Raw genomic sequence first — 19,187 nt, forward strand, 5'->3', positions numbered from 1 at the left:
TGGAATTATAATTCTCTCTGTACAACTTTGAAACTGGTTCTTGCTGGTATGAATGAATGAATTTTACTTTTCTTCTTTCCCACCTTTTGCCTTTTGCGGGATGTATAAGCCTTTTCTTTCCTTTTTTTGTGTCTGTGTGTCATTGTGCGTCTGATGGCCATGATGACGAAGAGAGAGAGAGTGGCTAACTTCAGCTAACTTTACTTGAATGGGAAGACTATTAGAGCACATTCTTTTTTTTTTTTTTTTTTGGGTCGAAATAAGATTTCATTAGAGACGGAGGAAACTCCAGGGAAAACAAAGGAAAGCACACTTTAGGCTTTAGAAAGCACAAGTTATCGAGACTTCAAGCGTAGCTTTAGTCACCGTACTCAAACGAAAACCCAAAGCCCGAGCAGCTTCCTAATGAGGACGGTGAAGACCGTCGATGGACAAAATATGAACGAGAACGGATGGGGGTCTGGGAACCCAGACGTCTGGACACATCCCTCTTTTGCAATGCGATGCAACCCAGTTAGAGGCCACGGATGCCAGCCTCAAAGTTCTATAAGGGGAAGGCACCAAGTTGTTAAAACTACAATGACGGATTTTCCAGATTTCTCAGTAGATAAAGAGAGCCAAAGTTAATACCCTATTCAAAGCAGCACCGTTTCGGTCGATGACCTTAGAAAGAGCAAGCAACCAGCAATCAAAAATAGTTATTGCTTGACGATCAATGCGATAGTTTAATCTGGAGCAAAGCAGACCGCATAGGTCCAGGGACATAAAAAAGGATGTGTCCAGCTAATTCTGGGAATTGCATGCCATGGGGAAGGGGGGATTGGCACCAAGGGCCTCCATAGTTGGAAGACAATTATAAACAATTCGCCAGAAGAAAAACTTGATCTTAGGGAGAGTGTTCATGCCCCTTCCAGATCGCAGGTTCAATGATTCTAGAACGATGGGCATTTACAATAGGAAAATTTTATTTCACCCCATTTTATTTTTTATTAAGCTATCAATATCTCTTTAAATCCAAATTTACTATCTAAACTACCCTCATAAACCTAATTCAATGCGTAACTTTATCTTTACACCTATTTAAAACATAAAAACCCAAAATCAGTATTCATGAATGTTTTACAACTTCTGACCTTGAAATATGAAATGAATGGTTTATTAAAAGTATACTGCAATAAACTGTGTTTTTGAGGATTGAAAATATACTGCAATAAAATTTATTGGAAGTATAAGGAAATTAATGAAATTGTGTTTTTGAGGATTGGAAGTATACTACAAATTGAGTAGCAAAGATGGTCACTAGTTCTTCCTCATTCAGGCATTGAAACTCTCCAAGCTCATGAGATGGCCAAGATAGCTTCTGGGTACAGCAAGAAGGTTGTCTTGATTCACCAGCAGGACCCATCCCAACTTCATTAATTTCAATATCACGAGATCGCCAATATACTTCCAATGCTCAAAAACACAATTTCATTAATTTCAGTACACTTTTTGTTTTACGTCAAGTCTTAGGGTTTGATCTTAAGATTGCGTGATGCTAAGTTATTGCCTTGGGTGTGGGTTTATTGATTAATTTTAGTTATATTGTTAATTTCATCTTGTACTTAATGATAATTATGCAATAGAGTAAAAAAAAAAAAACAATTCAAATTTAAATTTTATGTTGGGTGTAGAGATAAATTATATGGGTTCGAATAAAATTTCTCTTTCCAATATGGTAAGGGCAGAGGGCAAAGTTGGTCGCATGACCAAAAGCATAACTTGACTTAACAGAATAATCCCCATTTGAAGTTCAAAGCCAAATAAGGCGATTAGAAGTAGAAAGGTCGCCCAACACCAAGCATTCGATAGCATCACAATCCGCAAGAGGTCAGAGATGGTGCACTACTCCCAAGTTCCATGAGCCCACAGAAACAATATCCCGTACACAAATCAGAGAATGGCTCGGAATTGGCAAAATAGGGTGCACAAGTTCATCGCCCGGTGTAGTAAGTCATTTATCTTGCCAAATATTAACCCGCCCACCATCCTCGATTTGCCAGCGGACACCATGAACAATGAAAGCTTGAACTTGTAACGGACTGCTCCACGCCCAGGAGGCCTGAGATCTCTTAATGGCGTTAAGGGCATCCTCCTAAGGGAAATATTGCCCACTAAGAATGTGAGTCCAAAACATCGTGGGTTCAGAGACAAGCAGCCAAAATTGCATTGCCAGGAGAGCGACATTGAAATCCATTAGGCTTCTAAAACCCAAACCCCCAACCGACTTAGGGGAGCTAACTGAAGCTCAGCTCTACTAATGAATCTTGCATTTGTTATCGCACTAATCCTACCAAAAACGGGCCATGAGGGCATCAATATCTGTACAGAAAGTTGTCGGAAATAAGAAACAATTCATGGGGAAATTTGGGATAGCCATGACCCCTAATTTAAGCGAGAGATAAAGTGGAGTACTTCCAACATTATAATTTTTGCGAGATTCAATCTTTCACAAAAGCAAGAGCTTCCAGTTTGGATCACCCAGACATTTACCCGGATCAGAAGTCTAAGGCATATCAAAGATACAACATGAGTGAGCAATAACATCAGGGGGACTATTTGTCGTGAAAAAGATGTAAGACTTCTGTTGGTTGATGATTTGGCCCGATGGCAAGTAGTAGGTGTCAAGGATCTTGAGTAAGGAATGACAATTATCCGGATCCGCCTAATGAAGAAAATGGAGTCGTCTGTGTTGGAAATATGCCTTGAAAGTCAATCTTTGGAAGAAACCTTTCAGGACAATGTAATGATGTATATATGACTCTTATACATCGGAAGGCAAAGATACTAATTAGGACTATCTCAATGAACGAAATATGTCCTAAATGATGAATCCATGGACAATGGATTGATGGAAGAAGTAATCTAATGATGATTAGACTACAGAGACCTTCTTCTCATAACCATTATGTCCAAAAAGGTTCCTGGTCATAGGATTGTCGGAGGGATACTGACAATGCATAGACCGGTACATACTATGTCTGCTTCAAATGGAAGGATGGAAAGTCTCATCCCATTCGTGTAGTGACACTAAGACAAGTATGTAGGTGCTCATTAAGGGAATGAGTTCACTGAACACAATCGAACGAGAGTACTTGCATGGAGGTCTACTCACATGTCAAGCAAGTAACTCTGAAGGTTGGAATAATGTAAGTAATCCTTTGACCTAAGACATCATAGATGTCTAATGGTTAGGTCCTTGATCTTTGATCATGTCAAACGACATTCCATTGGAGTGTCCACGGCATTATTGGGGTTAAGGTATCTAAACATGTAGGCATGTGAATGATCAACAAGGAATCTCTGATCCTCGTTATGAGAGGAAGAATACTCTGAGATATGATTCGGGAATCTTCGGCCGAAGTCTCGAGTGTAATGAAGGAAAACGTTCCTATGCGACTCAATTGAATCATATAAGAAAGCATAATCACATTAGGGGTTTGACATAGTATATCCATACCCTAGTGATGTGATTGAGAGTATTGTTTTAGAGAATGATCGAATTACATTGTAATTCCAACTGAATAGGTTCTCCGAATAAACTTCTACATTAGCTTGGGTAGCCATGATATATGTTTAGATGTCACTCATGGCTTGTGAGTTCTTCTAGATGATTAAATGTAGTCATCAAAGAAGAAGGTGAATTAAAAGTAAGTTTTAATTCACTAAGTGGATGGATTAAATATAATCAATTGGATTGGTGCCAATCACCTCACTGCCTTGCTAATTAGAACCTAAAAGATTGTTCACCAATACACTCTTGTAGTGAGTAACTAATGGATGATGTAAATAATTAATTGGATTAATTAAGTGTTGTGATTAATTTAGAAAGTCTAAAGAAATCATAAAAGCGATAAAAGATCGTTTTGGGCTTAAAGAAATGTTCGGGTTTAATTGGGCCCATTGGGCCTAAACCCATTGGGCTTTTATTCAAGCCTTGGATGACTTGAAATAATAAAAGCCCAAGGCCCAAACAACACTAAGAAGGCCGGCCAAAGAGAGGGAGAGAGAAGGTCAATTGTTGACTTGTTTCTTTATGTTATAAAAGGAACTTTATAATGAAAGTTTAATGGGGGTTTTTGTTTTTGTGTTCAAAACAACAAAAGAGAAGAGAAAATAACTCTCTCTAACACTCAAAGGGCCGGCCACCATAAGGGGATTTTAGCTAATCATTTTATCACCCCTTTGGTTATTCCTTCATCCTTCTCACTACACTAGTGGGTGAGGATCTTTAGAGGTTTTCAATTTTGGAAACTTGAAGAGGACCTAGGAGCACTCATTCTCAACAAAGTGGAGGAGGCAAGGAGGGAGGCTAGGCTTAAGGAGTTCAAGGAGCAAAGAGCTTGGAGGTGGTCCATCTTTGGTCTAAGATCTAGATCAAGAGGTATAAAACTACTCCTAAATTTTGTTCTTCAATAAATTATTTTTGATGCATCATAAATAAACCTATGAATCTTGAAGGGGATTTTCATGACTAGAGCTTTGATATTAATTGATGACATGCTTCCGTTGTTTTCGTATATAAATTTTGAATTGTATATGCATGCTAGTCAATAGAAATCTCACATAAATCTCATATTTTCCCTTCAAGTGGTATCAGAGCCAAAGGTTTATATTTGATGTGTCCTTTTGGATTTTATGCATATGGGTATTAATTTTATGTTTGACATATTAGTTCTTCATTCAAAGTATGTTTATCTTTTGTTTTTCAAATGTTGAAAAATTGTGAATCAATAGTTGAAAAGGATATGTATGCAAAAGGTGTTTTGGATGCATGAATGAAGAGTGAGTTTAGAACAAATTTTGGGGTTTTGAATCATAGGGAGGGCACGGCAAAAGGGGATTTTTTTTTTTTGGCTATGTGTTTGTGTTTTGTTTTGAACCTCACACACACACTTTGAAGCTAGAAAAATGTGTTCTTGAAGTTCTTGGTTATGTTCTTGGTGTTCATGGTTTTGTTTTTTTTTTGAAAATAGTTTTATTTAAGTTCATAAATTGTTTTATGGATTTGGATGATATTCTTATCATCAATATTTATTACAAAAGGTTTTTTCAATCCTAGACTTCTTTAGGATATTTTAAAACTTTTTCCCTAATTTCCTTAAAGCAAAATCAAGTGCAAGCATAATTTGAATTCTTTTTCTTCTTTATGTTGAAATAATGCAAGGTGGGTGAGACCTACCCACCTCCCCTTCATTTGGCCGGCCAAACTCAATGGATTTCCCACTTGAGGGTCCTTTTGTAATCATGAAAAGTTTGGTTTTACTTTTAGTATTTATGGTTTGACCCCTAACTTTTTCATATTTGCATTTAGACCCCTAGTATTTAAAAATTGAAATGTTTGATTTTAATTTTGTTTAATGTTTAAACTCATCATTTAATTATGCCCATATGCACTAAATCTAATTGATTATGTTGCATTCCATTTAATCATTTAATGTGATTAAGTAATTAGAAAATGGGTGACTATGGACTTATGCCTTAAACGATAATTGAGCTACGAGAATAAGGCGCTAAACTCAAATTGTTTGAACCTTGGGAATGTGTTTTAATTTCTATTTCAATTGGACCTTATCATGTTTGACATTATTCTATCTCTCCCTCTTAGTATGTGTAATTTGTAGGAATTTGTACAAATCGGTTTGTAATTCTTATTACTTCTTAATCTCTTTTAGTTAGTTGATTCCCTCTAGTACTAGACTAGAGTTTCTTTAACTATTGGTAAGGAGACATATTTAAAAGAGGGTTTTGACATGAGATAAAAAGATTAAATGGGTCCAACGCCCTAATTAGCAATGAATCATTGTCTTTCATTTCTAATGGCTCAATCAAAAATGTTTTAATTGAATTGAAAGCACGTAATTAAATTGACACAACCTCCCCGAGATCTTATTCAACAATGTTGGCTCGTTGTTGAATTAACCAATAAGTCCATGGTCATCCAAGAGCCTAAGATGACTATAAAGTCCAATTTCAAGGGAATGCAAAAACCCTAGTAGTAGTAGTTACTTCCAATATTTGAAAGATTCGTTTTTGATATTGATTTTTTTTTCTTCTGAAAACAAATAGTGGGAGTATCATACGCTACTAAACTATAATGAATACAATCAGTAGTTATATGTATCTCCAATATTTTGAAAAATATTTTGATATTGATTTGTTTTATGAAAACGAATAGTGGGGATATTGTATGCTACTAATTTCATTAAACTTTGGACTAGTAGTTATAATAGGACACAATTTATTTGAATGTGTTTGAATAAATAAAATTGATGAGACCTTAAAATCCCTCAATCAAATACAATATTAAGTTGAAAGCGTAAGAGTGCTTTGAACATTTTTTCGTGGCCTTCCACCATGGTAGGCTCCAATCGTTTATGACTTGTACACCGCCTTCACCCTATCATGGGGGAGTGCAAAGTGCATGCTTATACTCAGGAGGAATCTATTTAAAGACATTTGATGTGGTGAAAATAGGCAACGAGTGTAACCAACATCGTATCATCGTGAGGTTATACTTGGACCCCTATCTAAACTGTCATGGTGGGTAAGAACTTAACTAAGAAGAAATGGTGCCAACATCGTATCATCGCGATGCATTATTCTCTAGAGGCCAATAAGATAGGTAATCACAAGAGGTTGTTGTGAATGGGTAAGTGTACCCTCTCATTATTATTTTTGCTAGCCGACATCGTATCATCGTGAGGTGGGCTTGTTAATAGTGAGCCTCCTATAACCTGCTAGGAGCTTTCTTTGAAATCTCCCGGATTCCATCTTGAGGGATATGGAATTTGCCAAAAATGGTGGGTGGTGTCATTCAGTTCAAAGACCCGAATCGTGTGACTTTATCAACAATTAAACTAATTTATTTTATTGTTTATGTATTTAGATATGGTTGGAAGCACATTCGCGAAAATACTCGACAAACATTGCCTAGAGGGGCACAATTTCCCATCATGGTATCGTAATGTCAAGATTCTCCTAACATTGGAGAAGATTGTTTACGTACTAGACAAAGCTCCACCTCACATACCTCTTGACCCTTCGGCCACTGAGGATGAACGTGCTAAGTTTGACAAGCACATTGAGGATGACACACAAGCCAAGTGCTATCTGTTGGCTTCCATGAATGAGGAGCTACAGAGACAGCACGAGGGCATGGACAATGCATTTTCCATAATACTCCATCTTACGGAGTTATATGGTGAAGGGACGCGCAACCGTCACTTTAGCACTGCCTGTGAACTTGTGAAGACCAAGATGGTCAAGGGGGCTCCAGTGCATCTACATGCACTGAAGATGATAGGATTCATTGAACAACTGGAGAACCTAGGTACTCCACTTGATGGGGAATTGGCCCAGGACTTTATATTGGCTTCTCTTTCTGATTCATTCTCACAGTTCGTAATGAACTACAATATGAATAAAATGGATAGTACTCTCTCTGAGTTACTAAACATGTTAGTAACTGCTGAGAAAACTATGATGAAAGAGAACGTTGTAGGGACTTCTGCAGTAGCCTACAACAAGCCATCCTCTTCCAAGTCTAAGTCGCAAGGCAAAGGCAAAGGGAAGGAGAAGAAGTCACCCACTCTTAAGCCTAAAAGGGGAGTGAAGAAAAAGAAGGCAATGGAGCCCAAGGGGGCTTGCCACCACTGTGGAAAGGAGGGGCATTGGAAGAGGAATTGCAGGTTATACCTTGCAACTCTTAAGGACAAGCCACAAGGTATGGTTTATGTTCTTATCTTCAATTCTAATTGTTAGATCTTCTAAATATTTATATTTGATATAAAGTGCTAATCACTTGTATAATTGTATATAGGTGGAGGAGCTAAGTAGAAGAGGAACAAGCAAAGAAAAGAGTGGAGAAGGGTTCGGTCACCATGTTTTTGCTTACTACTTGGGAAGTTTGTTTAGGCATTTAAAGATCGTCTTTAAACTTTCTTATTGTGTTAAGAACTTATTATGTGGCTTCATATGATGGAAAACCACTATTAATGCCTAAATGTTTGAAGGTACTTAAATAAGTCTCTAAATGTTTAGAGCTAATTCCTTTTAAGTTAAACATTGTGAATGTTTGTGTTATCATATTAATGTAATGTGATGAATGCCTTCTAATAAATAAAATATTTCCTTAAAGTAATGTTATGAATTGAATATTTTCTTGTTGTATCCTAGATGAGATACATGATTATAATGATATTAGAAATAAGAAAAACGTTTCTTATATGGTTATCACTTAAACCACAATAATCAAGATCACTCTTGATTCAATTAGTAGTTTTGAACAATTAATTGGACATTCTTAAAATTGTTTTAAAATGTCAAATGTGTTAGTGATTAAACCAAAAATTTAAGTGTCTAAATCAATAAAATGTTTAAAGATTTTAGTCACTTAATAACAAGACATCAACTTAGTGAAGAGTGAAACAAATGAGCTTGAAAGGTTTTAAAGCTACTACACAATGTCCTCAACCCGTATACTCCACGTTTATACATTTTTTTTGAATGTATGAAATGATTTCTCATTAAAGTCATGAGAAATAGTGGGAGGTGAGAAATTGGATATAAACTTGAATATGATTGGTTTATAGTTGTCTAAATAATAATAGTACTTGACTATTATTGAGAGTTTATAATTTTAATTGTTAAAAGACTCAAGCTCTACAAAACATTAATATTCTATGTTGTGTAACATTCTAAAGAATAGTCTTTGAATGTAGGTTTCGTCAACCTAGCATAAAATGGTTATATGTTGGGAGTTGTCCATCATTCTCTTTTATGAGAACAAGCTAAATAACAAAGCATATGGACAAGTTGATGAAACAAAAGGGAATAGTTTCAAAATGAGTCACAACAAGACAATCCGAATTCGTCACCTTATGTAACTATAACGCTCTATGTAGTTTTTTTTTTTTTTTTTTGATAAAGAATTATATCAACCACCTAGAAGGAATGGTTGAGTTTCTATATCCTTAGTAGAAGCCTTGCTTTCACTAAAGACTTGGATAATTCTTATATGACTACATTAAAGTCTTAGTATGACTAAAACTTGAAGAATGGTGTATGACACCATTTAAATGATTCATTTAAATAACTTGTGTTAGCTAGCGTTGTTGATAGTCTCAAAATTGTTGAGACATCATTAATAAGCTAATGGATCTCAATGATTGTCAATAGATCCAAAACAAGTTAGTGGGAGCAATATGCATTCAAATCAAGAAAATTTAAGTGTTAAGTTTTTGAATGAATGCTATGTTGGAAGTATGCCCACAAAGCCACTCATTTGATGTAATAGCTTTTTGGAATACTTATTGTGTTAAACTTTTATATGTTTAATAGAGGGCAAAGCTTATTGTTAATCACTATTTATAGTATCTTGTGTTTAAGCAATAAGGGAATCCAAGGAATGTATTTGATCTAAGAGACAAGTGATTTAAGTTAGTTAAATTAACAAGACCTTTCTCTTATGTTCATTCCTAAAACGTTCCTAGCCATAGGATTGCCAATTGGGCATTGACAATCCGCTAAGGTTAGTATGTGTTATGTCTACTCAAGCGTGAGTATGAACTAGTCTCAAGTCATTTGGTGTTGGACACTAAGGCAAACACATAGGTGCTCGAAAGAGTAATCGAGTACACTGAACAACGATCAAACGAGAGTTCGAACATACATGTCATGTGAGAACTCAATAGTTGCAATATGCAAAGTAGTCCTTTGACCTGAGGCATCATTGATGTCTAATGGTTAGGTCCTTGATCTTTGATTATGTCAACGGCATTCCATTGGAGTGTCCACGGCATTGTTGGGGTCAAGCTATCTAGTCATGTAGGCATATGAATGCACAACAAGGGATCTCTAACCTTCCATGGTGGAAGGAGAATACTCTAAGATATGATTCGAGAGTCTTTGGCCAAAGCATATGAATATGACTAAGGAAGCTTGTTCCAAATCTTATTCAATTGAATCATATAGAGAAGTATCACATTGGATAGTAGACATGAAACAAACTATCACTTAAACAATGTGATTAAGAGTATTGTATTAGAGAAGGACCGTATTGCATTGTAGTTGTAACTGGATAGGTTCTCCAACCACTTCTACTTAGCTTGGGTAACCATGACATGCTGCTAGGCGTCACCCATGGTTTGTGGAAGCCCTAAAGATTAGCAAACACTAATTTTAAGGGAGAATTGAAATATGGTTTCAATTCACAATCGATCGTTAAGAGTAACATCGCCCACTACCTCGCTAAATTGGAACCTAATGGATCGTACACCGAGTAAGGATATAAGTGAAGAAATTATATAAAATGGATAAGCAATTAAATGGTTTAATTGAAGAATGGTCAAGATTAATTAAATAGTTAATTAATTATACGAAACGTTCGTATTGGGCGTTTAAGTTAGTTTTGGGCTTCGGGGCACAAAAACGTTTTGGTCCACAAGGCCCATTATGTTTAAGTTGTATGACAACTAAAACAAAATGGGCAATTAAGCCCAATAACAACATATGGCCGGCCATAAGGGTGAGGGGTAGCAAACTTGTATTAATTACAAGTTTGCCACTCACATGAAATGAAGTATAAAATCAACATTATAGCTTTGTTTCAAATTAGGGTTTTCTAATAGAATTTGGGTGAAACATTTTCTCTCATTTTCTACATAGAGGCCGGCCACTTAGGGGAGGAACATCTAGCAATCTTTTCTTCCCTAAGTCATCCATTTCATCTTCACACTACATCTTTGGTGTGGAGACTTAGAGACACCAAACCTTTGGTGTTTTGGAGAACAAATCCTCAAATCATCAAAGAAGAAAAGGAGCACTAAAAGGGAGGAAATCACAAGGAAGATCCAAGGAGCAAGGAGGTGACTTGAAGGCCCTCCACTTGGGTGAATCCCTTGTGCAATCAAGGATGAGCTTCAAGGGTAAAGAATCTCTAAATTCTTATTCTCTTTAATATTGTTAAAGAGTCTTATGGTTCACCATATACTAGGCTTTGAAAGTCATGGGTTTTATGAATTGTTTTTGAATGCATGCCTACTTTAAAGTGTTATTAGTTTGCATATGTATTCAAATGTTCTTACATGTTCTTAGCTAGGACAAAATTTTTCCTTCAAGTGGTATCAGAGCCTAGGCCTAGTTTATGGTGGATCCTTTTGGGTTTTGTGATTTTTTCATATTTTGTGATTTAAGTGTTGTAAATGTTACAAGCTTTGTTCTTGCTTTGAATATAAATTTTACTTGAAAATTTAGCATCTCAAATGTTGTAGATGTATTTCATTAAAGCATGAATAATGGAACTAAAAGTTGGTGCCAAGTGTTTTGGGATTTTCGGCCAAATCCAAAGGGTGATTTTTTGGGTTCTTGTTAGCCTTGTTAAAATGGTTTTAAAGTGCTTTTTGGAACCCCTAAGTACCCTAGGATATTAACCCTCTTTTGAGTTGTGAAAATTTGAGTTTTTGGTGAAAGAAAACATCCATGGAGCTATTATGAGTTTTCATGTATGTTCTTCATATTTCTTGAAGTTCTTACCAAGAACAAAAAGTTTTGAAGTTTTGATTCAAAAGTTTTATGTTTTTCATAAAGTTTTGTTTTTCAAATGGTGGGTGATAGTTATTGGTGAGATGTGACTAAAAGAATTTTAAAGTTTTATAAAAAAACATTTTCTTACAAACCATCAAAGTCACCTTTGTCTCACCTACCAAAAACCACTCACAAAACTTTAGATTTTTTCAAAATTTTCAACACTATGGCCGGCCACCTTTGGTAAAAGGTGATGGAGGGACTTTTGTGCAATTATATAAAGTTTTGATACTTTTGTGTATTTGCATTTTGACCCCAAAAGTTTTTGTTTTAACAAAGTGACCCAAATTGTTGTGGTCATTGTTTTTGGCCCAAAAACAAAATGAGAACAAAAATTATTTTGTCTCTTTAATGAGAATTTGATTTTCATTATATTTAGTTCCATTTAAATCAATTCTATGGATCCAAAAACCAATTGTTTAAAGTTGCTTTCTTAGTTAATTTAGTTAATTAAGAAAAGGGTGATTATGAACCAAAGGCCTCGATAATTGAGCTATGTGATTGGCCGATTTACATTATGAATGCTTGGGTTTTAAGTAATGTAGATTTGAATGTAATTTGATTAATTCAAGTTGTTGTAAAGGGCATAAGCCCATTATTTGTGTTGTAAAAGGGCATAAGCCCTTCTTATTATTTCATGTATTCCTCTTTGTTTATATGTATGCAAATTGGAATAGTTGGGTCCAACGCCCAATAGGAAATAACGGTTTAATTGGATTAAACGCGTAACTAAAATCAACAACTATCTACCTTAAACCCAAGGTCCAACACAAGGCTCGTGTTGGATCAAATCAAACGGTTCATAATCATCCTAAAACCTAATATGACTATATAGTCCATATGAGGATGCAATGCGTTCGTTAATAGTTCCATATAGTCTCGCTTGTTTCAACGAAACAGTGGGAGTATTATATGCTACTAAATCATATTAACTTGGACCAATAGTTATGATAGGGCCATGTTCTTTTAATATGATTAAAATGTTTTTGATGTAGCCCAAAACTACTCCCTCAACAAACGAATATTAAGTTGATAAACGAAAGATGTTTTGAACATTTCTTCGTAGGCCTTCCACCGTGGTGGGCTCCAATCGTTTGTGACTCATGCACCGGCTTCACCCTATAATGGGGAAGTACAAAGTATGTGCTTACACCCAGGAGGAGTCCATAAACATATGATGAGGTGAGTGTAGACAACGAGTATGACCAACATGATATAATTCTGAGGTTGTGCTTGAACCTCTACATAAACTAAGCATGGTGGGAATAACTTAACTAAGTGCAATGGTGCCAACATGATATAATTCTGAGGCATTCATTCTCTAGAGGCCAAACTAGATGGGTAATTACAAGAGTTGTAAATGACTAAAGTGTTATTCTCTCATCATTATTTTTGCTAACCAACATGATATAATTCTGAGGTGGGCTTGGTAATGGTGAGTCTCCCATACCCCGCTAAGAGTTCAACATAACTCTCGGATTCTATTGAGGGATATGGAATTTGCCAAAAATAGTGGGTGGTACTATTTGATTCAAGACCCAATCAAGTAGTTAATCAACAATCTAATACGATTTCTGTTATGTTATGTAGTTAACAACATGCCTAAAATACTACCCACCATTATACTTGACAAAATGGCCCAAGACTTTTTCCTTGCATATCTCTCGGATGATTTCACTAAGTTTATTGTAAACTATAAAGTGAATAGATTCGATCATACTTTTAACGAGATGATTGACATGTGCTGTAAATTTGAAAAATGTTTCAAAAAGGACAGTGGGAGTGAGAATGCAAAAATAAGGAAAAGGTTACATAAGAAGAAGGCAAAGAAATCCAAAGGAACATGCTTTCATTGTGGAAAGGATGAACGTTGGAAGAAGAAATACAGGGTGCGCATTGCGAGCCTTATGACACGAACTTTTGAAGAGACTATTTCGGTCATAGAAAGTGCTTTTACAGTGAGCTCCAATTCCTGGATATTTGATTCAGGCGCTAGTCAACATATCTGTAATACGATGCAGGGACTAGCAGAGAGCAAGACACTGCGCAATGGGGAGATAGTTGTGCGAGTTGGGAACGGCACTAAAATCTCTGCAAAAGCAATAGGCACCTATATGCTTAAACTACCCTCTGGGGAAGTCTTGGAACTTAAAAATTGTTTATATTTTCCTTCATGTATAAAGAATTTGATTTCTATCTCTCAGCTTTTACGAGATGGGCACTCAGTATTGTTTGACAAAATGAGTTGCACTTTATACTTGAACGGTCGTATTATCTCTCATGGTAATATGATAGAGGGACTTTTTCACCAAGAGACGAATAGTGGTTTGCACTGTATTGAAAGCGGGAATACCTCAAAACCCAAAAGGGCTAGAGAAGAAGTTAACCAAGTTAGACTTTGGCATCTTAAACTTGGACATGTAAACCAGGATAAGATTCGCAAGATGTCGAAAGATGGATATCTTAGCCCATTAGGTAATGACCTCATAGGAACTTGTGAACCTTGTCTACTGGGGAAGATGACCAAATCTCCATTCACTGGGAAAGGAGAGCCTGCCACTGAAATTCTAGGGTTAATCCACACTGACGTATGTGGACCTATGTCTACTACGTCGAGAAGAGGTTTCTCCTACTATATCACATTCACCAACGATCACTCTCGGTTTGGCTATTTGTATCTTATGAAGTACAAGTCAGAATCCTTTGAAAGGTTCAAAGAATTCAAGAATGAAGTTGAGAAGCAAACTGGGAAACAGATAAAGACCCTAAGATCGGATCGAGGAGGTGAATATCTGAGTAACGAGTTCCTAGATTATCTCAAAGAGTGTGGAATTGTATCATAGTGGACTCCACCAGGAACTCCTCAACATAACGGAGTTTCTGAGAGGAGAAACCGAACCTTGATGAACATGGTTCGTTCTATGATGAGTTCCGCTGATCTACCAATATCATTCTGGGGATATGCACTACACACAGCAGCTTATTTGCTAAATGCAGTGCCTTCTAAATCTGTTCCACAAACACCATATGAGATATGGTATGGAAAGAAGCCAAGTCTTAAACATCTTAAGATTTGGGGTTGTCCAGCATACGTTAAGAAACAAGATGCTGGAAAGCTTGAAGCGAGATCCGTTAAATGCTATTTTGTGGGGTATCCTAAACAAACCTATGGATACGAATTCTATCACCTTGACGACCAGAAAGTCTTTGTCGCCAGAACTGCTATATTCATGGAGGATGAATTAGTTCTTAAAGGAACTAGCAAGATAGAATTGAAGGAAATTAATGAGATTAATGATGAACCACAAACAAGCACTCGACAAGTTGACAACCCTGTTCCTGAACCCCTAGCTCCACGTAGATCTGAACGAGTTAGACAATGACTTAGACAATGACTTTGCGGAATTGCACCTTCTAGGTGACAATGACACAAAGGAGGACCCTAGAGACTACAATGAAGCAATGTCCGACATTGATTCAAAGAGATGGCATGAGGCCATGAAATCCGAGATGGATTCCATGTATCAAAATCAGGTCTGGACTCTTGTAGACCCTCCAGAAGGTATAGTACCTGTTGGAAATAAATGGGTATTCAAGAGGAAGATAGGCGTTGATGGGAACGTGGAGACTTAGGCTAGACTAGTAGCCAAGGGTTACAGGCAACGAGAAGGGATTGACTATGAAGAAACTTTCTCTCCTGTAGCCATGATTAAGTCCATTCGGATTTTGCTTGCTATAGCTGCGTACCATGATTATGAAATATGGCAAATGGACGTGAAGACAGCCTTTCTGAATGGCTACCTAGAGGAAGAGCTTTATATGGCTCAACCCGAAGGTTTCGTGTCCAAGTCTGAAAAGACTAAGGTATGCAAACTTCAGAGGTCCATTTATGGACGTAAGCAAGCCTCCAGAAGCTGGAACATTCGTTTTGATACTGAAATCAAATCGTTTGGTTTTACTCAAAACGAAGACGACAATTGTGTTTATCAAAAGGTCGTTGGGGAAGCAGTTGTATTCCTAGTGTTATATGTAGATGACATATTACTATTCAGGAATGACACTGCAGTACTTTCTTCTGTAAAAGTGTGGTTGTCCAAAACCTTCCACATGAAAGATTTAGGAGATGCATCTTATGTACTTGGGATAAAGCTCTATCGTGATAGATCCAGAAAATTAATTGGATTATCCCAATCTATGTACATAGATAAGGTGCTAAGTAGGTTCCAGATGGAACAATCTAAGAAAGGTATTCTTCCTGTGGGACATGGAATTCATCTTTCTAAGTCCATGGGACCTAAGACTCCTGAAGAGATACGGCATATGAATATGATTCCTTATGCTTCCGCCATAGGAAGTCTTATGTATGCCATGATATGCACAAGGCCTGATATCGCATATGCTGTGAGCATTACTAGTCGATATCAATCTAACCCAGGATCAGAACACTGGGCAGCTGTCAAGACGGTCCTTAAGTACTTAAGAAGAACTAAGGACATGTTCCTCGTTTATGGAGGAGCGACAGAGTTGCGAGTGGAAGGCTATACAGACGCAGATTTCCAATCTGACGTCGATGATAGAAGTTCCAACTCCGGATATGTATTCACTCTGAATGGTGGGGCTGTCAGCTGGAAAAGCAAGAAACAAAGTGTAATTGCTGATTCCACGACAGAGGCTGAATATGTCGCTGCAGCTGAAGCCGGCAAAGAAGCGTTCTGGATGAAGAAGTTCATCACTGAACTTGGAGTGGTTCCAACCATTACATCACTAGTAACTTTGTACTGTGATAATAATGGGGCGATAGCTCAAGCCAAGGAACCCAGGGCACATCAAAAGAACAAGCATTTTGATAGGCGCTTTAATATCATTAGAATATATGCTGCCGAGGGGAAAGTTAACATCCTCAAAGTTGCTTCAGCCGATAACGTAGCAGATCCACTAACAAAGCCAATGTCTCAAATCCAGCTTAACCGTCATATGGAAAATATGGGTATTAGATACATGGGAAGATGGCTTTGAGTGCAAGTGGGAGATTGTTGGAAGTATGCCCACAAAGCCACTCATTTGATGTAATAGCTTTTTGGAATACTTATTGTGTTAAACTTTTATATGTTTAATAGAGGGCAAAGCTTATTGTTAATCACTATTTATAGTATCTTGTGTTTAAGCAATAAGGGAATCCAAGGAATGTATTTGATCTAAGAGACAAGTGATTTAAGTTAGTTAAATTAACAAGACCTTTCTCTTATGTTCATTCCTAAAACGTTCCTAGCCATAGGATTGCCAATTGGGCATTGACAATCCGCTAAGGTTAGTATGTGTTATGTCTACTCAAGCGTGAGTATGAACTAGTCTCAAGTCATTTGGTGTTGGACACTAAGGCAAACACATAGGTGCTCGAAAGAGTAATCGAGTACACTGAACAACGATCAAACGAGAGTTCGAACATACATGTCATGTGAGAACTCAATAGTTGCAATATGCAAAGTAGTCCTTTGACCTGAGGCATCATTGATGTCTAATGGTTAGGTCCTTGATCTTTGATTATGTCAACGGCATTCCATTGGAGTGTCCACGGCATTGTTGGGGTCAAGCTATCTAGTCATGTAGGCATATGAATGCACAACAAGGGATCTCTAACCTTCCATGGTGGAAGGAGAATACTCTAAGATATGATTCGAGAGTCTTTGGCCAAAGCATATGAATATGACTAAGGAAGCTTGTTCCAAATCTTATTCAATTGAATCATATAGAGAAGTATCACATTGGATAGTAGACATGAAACAAACTATCACTTAAACAATGTGATTAAGAGTATTGTATTAGAGAAGGACCGTATTGCATTGTAGTTGTAACTGGATAGGTTCTCCAACCACTTCTACTTAGCTTGGGTAACCATGACATGCTGCTAGGCGTCACCCATGGTTTGTGGAAGCCCTAAAGATTAGCAAACACTAATTTTAAGGGAGAATTGAAATATGGTTTCAATTCACAATCGATCGTTAAGAGTAACATCGCCCACTACCTCGCTAATTGGAACCTAATGGATCGTACACCGAGTAAGGATATAAGTGAAGAAATTATATGAAATGGATAAGCAATTAAATGGTTTAATTGAAGAATGGTCAAGATTAATTAAATAGTTAATTAATTATACGAAACGTTCGTATTGGGCGTTTAAGTTAGGTTTGGGCTTCGGGGCACAAAAACGTTTTGGTCCACAAGGCCCATTATGTTTAAGTTGTATGACAACTAAAACAAAATGGGCAATTAAGCCCAATAACAACATATGGCCGGCCATAAGGGTGAGGGGTAGCAAACTTGTATTAATTACAAGTTTGCCACTCACATGAAATGAAGTATAAAATCAACATTATAGCTTTGTTTCAAATTAGGGTTTTCTAATAGAATTTGGGTGAAACATTTTCTCTCATTTTCTACATAGAGGCCGGCCACTTAGGGGAGGAACATCTAGCAATCTTTTCTTCCCTAAGTCATCCATTTCATCTTCACACTACATCTTTGGTGTGGAGACTTAGAGACACCAAACCTTTGGTGTTTTGGAGAACAAATCCTCAAATCCTCAAAGAAGAAAAGGAGCACTAAAAGGGAGGAAATCACAAGGAAGATCCAAGGAGCAAGGAGGTGACTTAAAGGCCCTCCACTTGGGTGAATCCCTTGTGCAATCAAGGATGAGCTTCAAGGGTAAAGAATCTCTAAATTCTTATTCTCTTTAATATTGTTAAAGAGTCTTATGGTTCACCATATACTAGGCTTTGAAAGTCATGGGTTTTATGAATTGTTTTTGAATGCATGCCTACTTTAAAGTGTTATTAGTTTGCATATGTATTCAAATGTTCTTACATGTTCTTAGCTAGGACAAAATTTTTCCTTCATGCTAAGTTACAACAAACCCAATGGGAGTGATGTCAAGATATGAATAAAGTCTATTTGATAGACTTGATCAAACCTAGATGTTACTCGAAAAATGACAAGACATGACACGGTTAATTTTAAGTATAGACTTGAAATTGGACTTATTGATATAACAAAGGCTATCTCAAGGAAGTTATAGGGGGAGATTAAATCTCAAATGTTGAAGATTTAAGGAAGCATTTTACTATATGATAGAAAATCACTTTCATAACCCTTATAATAAATGTGTCATAAAATCACAAAAGGGACACATGTATGGACTTGTGAAGTAAATATCAAAAGGTGAAAAACCACATGGGTTGTCACTTTAAGATATTACTATATCCCAGGATCAGAACCATAGCAACTGAAAGAGTATGATTGCCTTTAAGAAAGGAACATCAGAGTGGGACTCTAGAAGCGTGCATTCACTTAGGTTATGAACCAAAGTGAAAATAATCCATTTTAAACAAATGGAACTTCATAATGAATGAAGTACTAATCGTATGAATATATTGATAGTATTGTACTACAATGGTCTCAAGGATTGGAGCAAAGTTTGTATAAAGTATACAAACGAAATATATGTCGATGTATTGTTTTAGAAACTGCTTCAAAAGGTGTTTTGAATGGAAGGGGTTCTTTTAGAA

At 36.7% G+C, this 19,187-nt stretch overlaps 1 protein-coding gene across 1 annotated transcript; it reads left to right on the plus strand.

Annotated features, from left to right (window-relative positions):
• The first annotated feature begins 6,953 nt into the window (after positions 1-6,953).
• LOC148691660 (uncharacterized) lies at positions 6,954-15,258 on the plus strand. Its single transcript, XM_088683375.1, has 2 exons — positions 6,954-7,765; positions 15,044-15,258. The coding sequence occupies exons 1-2, from the start codon at positions 7,165-7,167 to the stop codon at positions 15,256-15,258; spliced, it is 816 nt and encodes a 271-aa protein (XP_088539501.1). The 5' UTR covers positions 6,954-7,164.
• Positions 15,259-19,187: the final 3,929 nt, after the last annotated feature.

The sequence above is a fragment of the Pyrus communis genome, chromosome 13 (assembly GCF_041283825.1).
Source record: "Pyrus communis isolate YQ-2024b chromosome 13, ASM4128382v1, whole genome shotgun sequence".
NCBI classification, from domain to species: domain Eukaryota; kingdom Viridiplantae; phylum Streptophyta; class Magnoliopsida; order Rosales; family Rosaceae; genus Pyrus; species Pyrus communis.